At 36.2% G+C, this 12,117-nt stretch overlaps 2 protein-coding genes across 2 annotated transcripts; one reads left to right on the forward strand and one right to left on the reverse strand.

Annotated features, from left to right (window-relative positions):
* The first annotated feature begins 5,616 nt into the window (after positions 1–5,616).
* LOC148959513 (uncharacterized) lies at positions 5,617–9,456 on the forward strand. The gene is made up of 7 exons (XM_089110045.1): positions 5,617–6,078; positions 6,195–6,461; positions 6,904–7,145; positions 7,382–7,922; positions 8,377–8,812; positions 9,044–9,215; positions 9,324–9,456. Exons 1-7 carry the CDS (start codon positions 5,617–5,619, stop codon positions 9,421–9,423), a joined length of 2,220 nt encoding a protein of 739 aa, XP_088966171.1. The 3' UTR covers positions 9,424–9,456.
* A 1,073-nt stretch (positions 9,457–10,529) lies between these two features.
* Positions 10,530–11,538, reverse strand: LOC148959514 (uncharacterized). The gene is made up of 3 exons (XM_089110048.1): positions 11,306–11,538; positions 10,941–11,183; positions 10,530–10,692 (listed from the first exon to the last, which is right to left on the reverse strand). Exons 1-3 carry the CDS (start codon positions 11,536–11,538, stop codon positions 10,530–10,532), a joined length of 639 nt encoding a protein of 212 aa, XP_088966174.1.
* Between the last annotated feature and the right edge of the window lie 579 nt (positions 11,539–12,117).

The following is a 12,117-nucleotide window of genomic DNA, read 5'->3' on the forward strand; positions in this document are numbered from 1 at the left end:
CTTCATACCGAAAAGTGAACATGTATTTTGTATCTATGTTTTTTATTACGCACACTCTATTTTAAAAGAACAGTTTTGTGAGAACACGAGCCATAAGTCAAAATTTTAGAACAAATTAAGAACAACCTGAAGCTGAGCTACTGCAAAATGCAATTTCGAACAACGTTTTATCTCAAAAACGAGAATTTTAGCGATGTGTTGGTGCTTTCTCTCTGAACAATCAACCATGGTGGCAAATAAAGGTTTTCTCACGCACTCTGTTGGCAAATGAGGCCTTAACACTTAAGCTGGCAATCGCACTGCTTATACTCCATAGGTTTAAGAACAAAATGAGAACAATCCAGCCTCAGTTTTCCAAAACATTTAACAACAATAAGCCTGAACATAAATTTACTGATCATTAAAAAAAGAGTGTACTGCTTCAAAGTAAAAGCATAGCTTTTTGCTTCAAAGTAAAAGCTTCAAAGTAAAAGCTTCAAAGTAAAAGCATATGTTTCAAACATAGATTACATCAAGGTTTCAACTCCTTTTATTAATTTTGAAATGGATGTATATTTCCCCTTCAGCGACAGATTCCTGACAAGCGACCAGTGTTCTTCTTTCACCTCGCCATTGTCAAGCAACTTCCTATGCAAATGTTTGCTGGGAACTGATCCTGTGCGAAGTACTTTGCACGTAGGAAATTTGTCAACATCGCTTGAATTAAAATGTGTTTCACACAAAGTGTTTCAGCATTTTGCATCGGTCAACAATTTCGTGACTTGGTTAGGCCAGATATACTTCCCGCTTTGTCGTCTTGTGACATAGGTTATTGTGAACAATAACGTCGCTGTTGACAAAAAGCTGTCCTAACCATTCCTTTTCCATTGACAATGTTTAAAGACAAAAGTAAAACACAAAACGCCATTTCTATCCTTAACTCTGATCAACATGCACTCAAAGCAATGACTGAAATAGTTTTTTATGTATGTCCGCAACATAATAGATATGGTTAAGATTTCTTACTATACAGGGAATCTGGTCGTTGCCCTTAACTGAAAGTAATTGAGAAATGGGACTGTTTCAATTAACTATTCCCTGTGCTTCATGGTGTTTAAGACATTCTAAAGTTTGAAGTACCATTGACATTCTTGAATCTAAGAATTTTACAAGGCTAAAGCAAAATGCCTTTCCTTCCTTGTAATATCAACTTTACCTGTTTCCTTTTGTTCTCAAAAAATGGAAACATATCCCCAGGCTTTCACCACAAGCTGTTAACTCTGTTCGCCAAAGTTTCATACTATTTGATACCAGTTTCTTTACGTTATCAGCAATTCCAAATAAAACGTGGCTTTTACGGAGTGCAAAAACAATTCAAAGAACAAGAGGCTTCCAGAAACGATAGCGCTACAGTTGATGACGACAAAGATGTGGTACTATCACAAGAACCAGGCCCATGTTCCTCCTCCACGATTCCAAAAATTTTCAAGAGTCCATCTGGGAAATTGATCAACAAATCATTAGAAAAATTGAAGAGGAATTGTCCTTTATTTGCCGAAGAACAGTCTGAGTACATAAATGAAAGTAGGGAATGTCTGGATTTGTACAGTAAAGACTCACTTGGCCTAGCTAATGGAAGAAAACTTGCACATGGCTTCAAGGTGATGAACACTAACAATCTGCTAACCAGTTTGATTAAAGCAGCCATCTGCCGTCTCTGTAAGGACCCAAAAGGAACCTTGCAGCTATGGCAAGATAATTCTAAAAGAAGGGGTCTTCATGAGGTTTTATTCTGGAAATGTAGCAATTGTAACAAAGAAACAGATTCTTTCAGCACCAGCCCTTTCCTAAACAATGATAAAAAGGATGTTTCAGAAATAAACATACGTCTTACGCAGGGAGGTGTGGAAAGTGGAAATGGATTGGCAGGTTTGTCAAAAATGTGTTGTGCATTAGATGTCCCTCCACCAGTTACAACAAATGCTTTCAGTGCAATCCTAAAAAAATCACCACATCATATCTTAAGGAAGCCCAAGAGTCACTTTGTAAAGCAGCAAAAAATTTTAAAGATCTTATGCAAATAAGCACAGACATTAACGATGAAGTTGTTTCTTCAAATGTCCCTGTTTGTGTGTCAGTAGATGGTACATGGCAAAAACGTTATGGCTATAGTTATTTGCTTGGTGTTGTGTTTGCTTGGTATCAGTTGAGACTGGTGAAGTATTGGATTATGAAGTACAGTCCAAGATTTGTTTTGAGTGTAAGACAAAAGAGAAGTGGAAAAAAGAGTCAGAAAGGTTCAAGAATTGGTATTCTAATTATGAAGAGCATTGTGAAGTTAACCACAAAGGCTCCTCAGAGGCAATGGAAAAAGAGGCTGCTGTAAAAATGTTTCTAAGATCAGTGGAGAAACATCAACTTGTATATAAAACTTATGTTGCTGATGATGATTCATCGTCATTTGCTGAAGTTGCAGATGCCTGTTTCAAAAAATTTGGAGATGGATACTTGGTTTTGAAAGAGGATTGTATTGGGCATATCCAAAAGCGAATGGGTTCTAATTTGCGCAATTTTAAAAATAAAAACAAAGGTAGAAAGTTAGCAGATGGTGGAATGGTTGGAGGATGTGGTAGACTGACTGATGTAATAATAGACTCACTGCAAAAATATTATGGTTATGCCATACGAAATCACAAAAAATAATATTGAGGGGATGAAAAAAGCAATTTGGGCAATATTTTATCATTGCATTCAAGGTGACAATGGGCCAGATGAGGTTCAACATCAGTTTTGTCCTGAAGGAGAGAATTCATGGTGTAGGTTCCAGAGAGACAGAGCTTCCCAGACAACAACCTATGATCAAAGAGAGTGCTTGTCGTTAGTTTTCAGGAGGGAGTTAAAACATATATTCGAAAGACTATGTGGTGATGAACTCCTGAGCAGCTGTCAAAAAGGTCTCACACAGAATCAAAATGAAGCCCTCAACAATGTCCTTTGGTCAAAATGCCCCAAATGAGTCTTCTGTGGTAAGCAGCGCTTGGAATGTTAGGCAGTGCTGGGATTGTGCTGAAAAGACTAGGTGTTTTGTCTTTGGGATCAAACACTATCAAAGATTACAAATCTGCAAATGAGAAAAGGGTAAAGAAACGGAGGCCAAATGCAAAACAGATAACAGAGAAGAAGGCAAATTTTGAGGAAGATCAGGAAACAAAATACAAAAGCAGGAGCAGCTTATGTCTCTGGAGGTTTTTCTATCCATAAAGTGCCAGACAAAGACCTATGCAAAGTTAATGACAAGGATAAAATGGCTGTAGTTTTTATCGATGAAAAGAGCCTTGAAATGGTTTATGTTGAGAAATCAGCAAAAAGAAGAAAAATTCAATAACTAAAAAGACAATTCATATAACCTTATGTACAGGTACCTTTTAGAATACTTAATTTCCTAATTATATAAGGGAATAATCTAAGACCAATTGGTCATGGACCATAAAGACCCAAATTTGACCTTTTTTGGTTAATTATTTTGAAGCATTGATGTTGAGTTTGTAAATATGCGCAACCAGAATTTTAAAGCTCGTTTTCTCAAATGAGCATTTTAATACTTTAAGAATAGATAAAGAAAGAAGCATGCAATATTTTTCAATCAAATTTGGTAAGAGGAATTGTTCTTATGAGTTGACAAAATTTTAATCTGTCTACTCTGTTGATAGTTATCCAAGAAAAATGGTTTTTCCAGTTTCCATAGCAACGGTTGCTATGACAATAATTTTGTCAACTCATTTCAATGCTTTCTTTATGTTTAGTAATTTGAAATAGATATAATCTAAATGTAAGCTTACACTTCTCCAAAATTGTTTCTCAAGCATTTTTTATGGTCCAGGTTTCCTGGTCTGTAAAATACACCATAACCACGTGATCATCTTATTTTTATGAAAAAATCTGCAGTAATTGCTATTGTTGTTTGTGTGAAAATTGGGTGTGATTTGAGTGTTCAAAGATATTCAAAGATTTTCAAAAACATAGCGAAAATCATCTTCAGGGTCGAGGACTGCAGTGATGGATCAGGTCATAAACAAAGCTCACACCAAGCAAGGTTCACTAGTTGCCAATCTTCTCGATCTTGAAAATGCATTTGGAGAAGTACACCATAATTTGAAACCCACTGCACTGTCTCATCATCAGATCCCTGACAAAATACAACTACTTATCTCTTGCCACTCTAATACTCTTGCTATTCCAGTCCGTTGTACTGTGCTTCAAGATGACTTCCTCAGTCCCTTACTATTTAATTTATGCTGCAACACATTCATACAGTGCATAAAAGCTTAAAAGTACAAACAGTTAGGTTTCTCCCCACATGGTCAGAACAACAGTATGTTTCAACCAGTCTATTTTTCAACCAGTCTATTTGTTTATATTCACAAACGATGCTGTTGTTATCACCAGTAATGAGAAAGGAAACCAAATTATATTGCATTGTTTCACTCGCTGGTACCAAAGGGCTAACATGATCATATGTATTGATAAAGCATCACTTTTTGAATAAAGAAATTTTCGTGACATTCTCTTCAGTATCGCCCTCAGCTTTCCATAAACAACAAATCCATCCCATCTGTCTCTCTTTTAAGTATCTTCGTCATTATTTTGACTTTGAAATAACAAACCAAGAACATAAATCTGACTATTTATCATCACTGTCCAACATGCTTAAACAAATCTATTCCCAGCCTCTTCGTACAGAAAATAAACTGCATCTTTATCACAGCTTTCTTCTTTTTAAAATCTTTTGGAAACTTGCTGTACCAGATCTTTCAAAGATGTGGGTTGCCAAGAATTTTTACAACCTCGTATTCAAATACATTCATCAATGGCTCGACCTCATAATAAGTGCTACCTTGAGTAGCATTATTCTTTCTAAATAATGCTTGCCTTGAGTAGCATTATTCTTTCTAAAGACTAGTTTGGACTCCCTCTGCCAAATTACTTCAGTGTAAATCTGTTTTTAAAATACCAGCAATAGCACAAATATACAAGATGATATATATAGGAAAAATACCAGCAATAGCACAAATATACAAGATGATATATATAGGAACAAGAAAGAAGCATTAAAAGCTGTCCAGCAAGAGCATAAAGATTTTCTGCAAAAATCCTTACTTCCCAATAATCTTTTTTATTACATATTTTTTTCCAGGATCTTCCCCAATAAAAAACTTTGGTCCAAGGTACAAACTAGCATGGCTCAGAATATTTTTCAATTGCACAATAAGGTACCTAAACACTATCCTTGCTACACAGAAAAACCTGAAAAAGTGGAACTTGAGCCAGAGCTCTGACTGTTCTTTCTGTTTCTGCAAGAAACCCTCCTAGACGTTATTCCTGGCTGCAAAAAATATCTGGAACAAGGCTGATATACCTGGTGACATAACTCTATCTTCAACCTAAAAAGCTAATCTTTAAAAGTTGTTACTGAATCTATCATCTACGCTTAAAGTGGTTATGACATCTCATCGTCATTTCTTAGTCTTCTACCAAAATTGAAACTTTTGTTCATTTGAAATCAAAGGCAAAAAACAGAATTCAAAAATATTAATCCGTTTTGATTTTACGCCATTTCAAAGTTCAGAGTTTTATTGAATGACACGCGAACTTTTTCAATTAAGCACGTGGTCTGATGACGCAATAAGTAGGACACAAAAATCAGCTGTTAGTCTTTTCGTAATGGCGACCAAAGGAACATACACCAAACGTGACACCGGTAAACGATGTGTAGCGGGTGGCCCAGGAGGAGTTAGTTGTGGAAACAGCCAGTACACACTCGGTCAATCCATACACCATTTCCCCGATAAAAATAAATACCCAGAGAGGTTCAGTAAATGGGTACGCTTCGTTCGCCAGCATCGGCCTAATTGGACTCCTGAGTCAAATCAAGCCATTTTGTGTGGAGTTCATTTCGAAGATTCTTGCTTCACTACACGAAGGGATGTGGCGATATCTTTGGGAATGAAGATAAAATTAAAGCCGGATGCTATTCCAACTGTGGATGCTGCAAATGAAAGCAAAAAAGACGAGAAACTGCCAGACCGCGCGAAAAGACAGGTAAGATGGCCTATTGTTTACATTTCGTACATTAAATAAAATATTTCAAACGTAACTTTCTTAGTCGTTTAAGATAAAAAAGTAAATACAAAATTTCATTTTTCCTCTTATTTTAGATAATTCGAAACATTAATAACGAAGATAGCAGTAAAAACGAAGAGAAAGAGGTCCGTGAGTTTTTGTCAGACTCGTATCAGCCGGATTGCGACTCAGATGATGAACCAGTACCAGTATACAACGCAGAAAATCGTGAACAGGCTTGCATGAAAGATTGCGATAAATGTCATATCAGGCAGAGGAAAATTGTCAAACTTCAAAAACAATTATACTACGCAAAAAAACGAAAAAACGATCTCCAAGAACTGTTGGATTTAAGGAGTGGTGTACGTACAACTTCATCTATAATTTAGAAGTTTAGAAATTGCACATGCACAAATTACAGTGCAAAAATAAGTTTTAAAAATATGTATTTTTATAATTTTCTACTTTTACTTCTATTAGCTTAAACCGGAAGGAAACTAATTGGGAGGGAGGGGGAGGCAGCAGGGGGATATTTCGGAAAACGCTACCATTTGTGGAGGTAAACGGTATACTGACACTGTATATTTTGGTTTTTTAAATGTGGTCGAGGAAAAAACGTATTTGCAAAACTAGATAATGATCCTCTGGGGAATTAATTTTTAAAAGAGTACCTCCCAGGGAATGCAAGGTCCCCCAAATTACCATTTTTTAGAAATCTCTTCTAGTTTCTACATGATTCTTAATGTATCCACTATTTTTGGGATTATCTTTTTCTGTAAATTTATTCAATTTGATTTAAAATAGGGCTTGCCCAAAGACCAAAGTCTGGAGCAACAGAGCAGTGATGAGAATGAAGACACAACGTTGGCAAGAAAGAGAACATTCTCAGAATTGTCTGTTGGTTGTGATGATGACAATGAGGATGATGATAATGAAGAAGATGAATTTAATGAGAATGACACAGACTGGACAAGTCTGGAGGAGGACGAATTTTCATCAGATGAAGAAACAGATATGTCAAAAGAAAACTCTCAAAATACTGTAAGGTAAGTAAATTGAATTTTAGGCATCAATTTTGGGTGCTGAAGGTCTGCGAAAGAAAATAATTCCTTATTAACCATTAATATAAAATGAGTCCCTCGTATTTGCAAATCTAGATTAGTTTTTGCAAATCCAGACTACTTTTTCTTGGCGTGGCAAGTAAAAACTATGTTGTATTTCTCTATTATCAATTTAAAATACATTAGCGACTTTAAACTAAAAAACTTGATTTGCCTTACAGATGTGAACTTGGCACTAAGGATGTTGACCAACCAAAATTTATTGTGTTTTTTGGAATGCTGATGCAGATCTTCCAACAATTCTGTTTCAATTGCAAAGAAGATAGTCCGGAAGTTACAATCAAACAAACCGGGTCAATGGCTACTGTTATACAGACATGTAAGAAATGTAAAAATGAATTTAAGTGGAGAAGTCAGCCACTTGTGCTTGGAAGTATCCCTGCTGGTAATTTAATGATGAGTTTTGGGATTTTAACTTCAGGCGTTAACATCAGCCAAGTGTTCTTGATGTTCAAGCACATGGGGTTGGCAGCAATAACAATCCGCACTTTCTTCAGGCATCAAAGGCAGTTTCTTATTCCATCTGTTTTACTGCAATGGGAAAGAAATCGAGATTCATTGATTGAAAAAATAAAGAGCATTAAGGATGCACAGTGGTCGGGAGACGGACGATTTGACTCCATGGGTCACAGTGCCAAATATGGGTCATACACCATGTTCTGCAATTCAATGTCAAAACTAATTCACTTTGAAGTAGTACAGGTAGTATTTAATAAAATATACAAATATATTTAAAACTGTAGCTCACATTCAAGGCAACAATAGTATTTAGTTTTTAAACAACTAATGTGAAATAGAGCCTACCAATATGAAATACCAATATGAAACTCAGTTTTGTTGAAAATATTTGACATTGTTTTTTATACTTCAAGAAACTGAGCCCATATATTTAGTCCCAAGGACTTTCCAGATTCAGAGGCCTTAGTGTACACATTTTAAACTCCAAACCATTTTCAAAATGTCATAGTGGACATTGATAAGATTGCTATATCCAGTAAGGGAAGGCTGTATAATCTTATTCATACATGTTGCAACTTAACCATTGGAAAAAATTATCTTCAATTTACAAAAATTGATATTTTGTACAGTGGCATAATGTCTTTGGGTATTCAAATCCTTGGCAAAGTAAATATAATAAAAAACTTCTAATTATCAGGCAAATGAGGCTGGTGGCAGCAGTAAAATGGAACTATTGGGTGGACAAAAATGTTTCCATTTCATACAAAATACGGGCCTTACCATAAAAAACTTCATCAGTGATCGTCACACAGGCATTGCAAAGTGGATCAGAACATCACAGCCTGAAACAAATCATTATCACGACCTGTGGCATGTATCAAAAAGTATCACCAAACAGCTTCTGAAGGCCAGCAAGGAGAAGGGCAATGAACCTATCACAGCATGGATAAAAGGGATCAAAAAGCATCTCTACTGGTGTGCCACATCGACAAAACAAGGATTTGGTGAGCTAATTCTGGCAAAATGGAAGTCATTTGCACGTCACGTCACAGACAAGCACTCAGATCATCCAGATCTGCTTTTCAAAGAATGTGCACATGCTGAAATTGAACCCCGTGATTGGATATACAAAGGTAAAAAGTGGTCTTCAATGGCATCAACTTTGTAGGTTAAGACTTAGCTATCAAGTTGTTGATCTGTTAGTGATTTTCAAGTAAAGGGTGACTGTCTGGAGACTCAGTAGCAATATTAAGGAATTGATGCTTTTGCAGCTGATGCTTGTATTCTAAAAATCTGTTTATGCCTTGTAAATCAAAGTTCTTGTAATTCAGGACACAAATTCATTCTTCCATTCTTTTCCAAAGGTACAGCAGTTTATGATCGATTAAATCTGATACTGATGAACAGGAGAATCTTGGGTGACATAAAGAAGTTGTCATCAGATGCCCAGACAAGCTGTCTCGAGGGGTTCCATTCCCTACTGAATCACTGGCATCCAAAAATGACACACTTCTCATGGCTTGGCACAAAATGCAGGTAACCATCTACCAAACACAAAACTATGACTGCAACTTCTCTGTTAAGTGATGGAGGGGAAAAGTTTAATTTTCATGACTTAGCATGACATTATTTCTTTTATTATAGACATGCACTGGCCATCCTGCACTTCAACGAAAATGTAAATAGAGCAAAACGTAGAAATGAAACTGGAGATGTATACTATAATGTAATATATCCGAAATAAAAACTTGGTGATGAGGTAGTTCGCGAAGTAGCAATTCCTCCAACGTATGGTAAGTTATTCAAATTTGAAGCCGCAAGGTTCATTTTCTTCTCCTTTGTTGAATAGCTTCTTTAATGACCATTGTTCATTGTCTCACAACTTTCACTCAATCTTGTATATTTTCTTTTACCCCTGCATTCTTGATCTGTGTAAGCATATTATATAATTAATCATAAGCCAAGCAGACAGGAAGATATATCTGTTCATATGAAGGAAAGTCAGACATATCAAACTTGCATGTTTTTTTTAGATTATGTAAATAGTATCAAGGAAGTTATGATTGGAACCCAAAAACATGAACTGGCTGCAACATTTGCAAAATATAAACAAGACGCCCCAGAGTCACTGACAAGCCAGTTTGAAAATAGACGAAGCAGAGAAGAGGCAATTAGTCACCAAATGCAAAGGAAATCAACTGTCACTCAACTTTTCCCAAGTGGTATGTCTATTATAAGGAATAATCAGTTACAACATCTCTATCTAGAAGAACCAGATATTGTTGATTAAACATTTAGACAGATATAGATATAAATACTTATTCCAATAGTCATAATACTTGTTTGGCTCAGTGGAATAATGATTGGCCTTTTGTTTCATAAACTGAAGCCTAATCTGATCAAGAGCAATATTTACATTCCCTCTGACAGCCTATGACATATTGTTTTATCATCAACAGAGACGGAACAACATCAACTCATAGAGTCTTTGGACACAAATGAAAGTGCCAACCCAAAGCAAACAAGGGCAAAACCAAAGTGCAAGAAATGCAAACGATTGAAAGAAGGGCATCCTCGTGATCATTGTCCTGATGAGCAGTAATTCAATGGATGTTGCCGTCATTATGAACATAAAGATTTTTGATGAAAATGTTCAACTCATACAAATTATAACCCCGTGACAGTCTGTATAGGATCAAAAAGTAATAAAATTTTTTTAATGCTTTGTTAAACAAAATTGTAACTTTATATACTGGTATCATATAGACATAGTTTTTCAAGAACAGAAACAGCATAAAATTTGGGAAAAAGCATCTTGAAATGGCAAAAGAAGATACCAACCTTTCCATCTCATTGTTGCCCCAGTGCTTGGGCAAACCCTGTATTTTGGTGCGATGGAAATTTAGAGCGAATATGCTCATAAACACAAGCAGGAAGGGCTCTTCGGTTGTCCCATCCAATGTAACCAAATAGCCACCTGGCAATCCAGCGGTATGCAACTGCCCTTAGATACCTGAAATAATAATAAAAACTGTCTATTTATGATCATTTTGGCCCCTTGCAAAATATTCCTGAAAGAATCAGGCTAGATAAGTATTACTCAGTTTCGAATTTTTGTCTTTATTGGCAAAATTTCAACAAAGGGCAATTATTATTCAGAGGTGGATCATTTTCCCATACTTGAAGTAATTAGAAGTTTGAAATGCATTCCTTTAACATGCTTTTGATTGTTATAACTGAATAATGTTCGATGGATCTTACTCATTCTTGCTTTGCCCTGTGCGTTGTTTATAAGAACGGCCACTGCTATCCTTCAGCAATGGTCCAACTTGAGTCAGCACAAGAGCATTTGTCATTGCAACAAAGTCTTCGTGTCGAGTGAAACAGCTGATGTCCTCTCGACCCTCAAACACCAACTTTCCACCTGCTTCATTCACTTCTTGGCAGCAACGAAATTCTAGAGCCCCAACCAAGTGCTCAGTTTTGCAACCGTTACAATTACACCTGAATAAAAAATACGCTAGGGTGAATGGCCTAAAAAGTTATGATATGACATGCATTTTATAAAATAATTTACACAAATCAACTAAAGTTTGGAAATGTTGAATAATTTAAGCTAAACATACCAGTCTGCAACCGCGATTCTATTCTCAGACCTGGCTTCCAAAACATCGCGTGGGATTCCGTCTCTGTCTTCTTCGAAGTTAAAAGTTTGGCCAGGAATGGCGAGAGGTTCGTCTTGATAAGGAAGATTTGCCCCCATGTTCACAATTCCGTAATCGCCTCCGCTTGAACATTCACTACTGATATCGCCATCAGATACCGTTCTGATACTGTCGTTTGAATCACTTGAAGCCATTGCAGTATTGCTTATTAAAACTATCTTCTCGCGACACGAATGAAATCACACGCTGCACTAGGGCCTATGTCTGTTCAAAATGTTAACATCCCGAAAGTGTCCTACTTATGACGTCATGCGCCGCCCATGTTTAATTTTGAAAACGTCCCACACACAGTACTTTTTTAAAAAAAAATTAAATATAGTTTGGAACGTTATATCTTGGAAAATTTGGCATCAAACTAACCAGAAAAGCTTAAATTTTTTGGGAAAGGAAGAAACCCAATATCTTGAAAAACATGTCATAACCACTTTAAATACAAGGCTATCTTTCACCCTCAATCATAGCTCGATAAAACCTCCCTGATCTTCTTATGGAAACTAACAAAAATTACCTCTACATCTTAGCGATAATTGTTGGTTTAAAATCTAATCTTGACACAAGTGCAACAAAAAACACAGCAAGTATGCTCTTCTCTTATCTGATTTACAATGTCAGTTCTGTGTGGAAATGTCCCCCAACCTCGTTTTGTTTCCTTTGTTTATTTTTTGATGTGTGCTTTGTTTCTGCTGGGTTTTTTGTTTTGTTGTTGGAACATG

Source organism: Rhopilema esculentum, chromosome 9 (assembly GCF_057945365.1).
Source record: "Rhopilema esculentum isolate cy_ngs chromosome 9, ASM5794536v1, whole genome shotgun sequence".
Lineage (NCBI taxonomy): Eukaryota > Metazoa > Cnidaria > Scyphozoa > Rhizostomeae > Rhizostomatidae > Rhopilema > Rhopilema esculentum.

Bases quoted from the DNA above. Each gene is read 5' to 3' on its own strand.
- LOC148959513 (XM_089110045.1), top strand. From the start codon at position 5,617: ATGACACGCGAACTTTTTCAATTAAGCACGTGGTCTGATGACGCAATA. The intron at 6,079-6,194 runs GTAAGATGGCCT...CTCTTATTTTAG, and splicing joins CAGACCGCGCGAAAAGACAG to ATAATTCGAAACATTAATAA. The intron at 7,923-8,376 runs GTAGTATTTAAT...TCTAATTATCAG, and splicing joins TTCACTTTGAAGTAGTACAG to GCAAATGAGGCTGGTGGCAG.
- LOC148959514 (XM_089110048.1), bottom strand. From the start codon at position 11,538: ATGGCTTCAAGTGATTCAAACGACAGTATCAGAACGGTATCTGATGGC. The intron at 11,184-11,305 runs GTATGTTTAGCT...TTTTTTATTCAG, and splicing joins AGAATCGCGGTTGCAGACTG to GTGTAATTGTAACGGTTGCA. The intron at 10,693-10,940 runs GTAAGATCCATC...TTATTATTTCAG, and splicing joins ACAGGGCAAAGCAAGAATGA to GTATCTAAGGGCAGTTGCAT.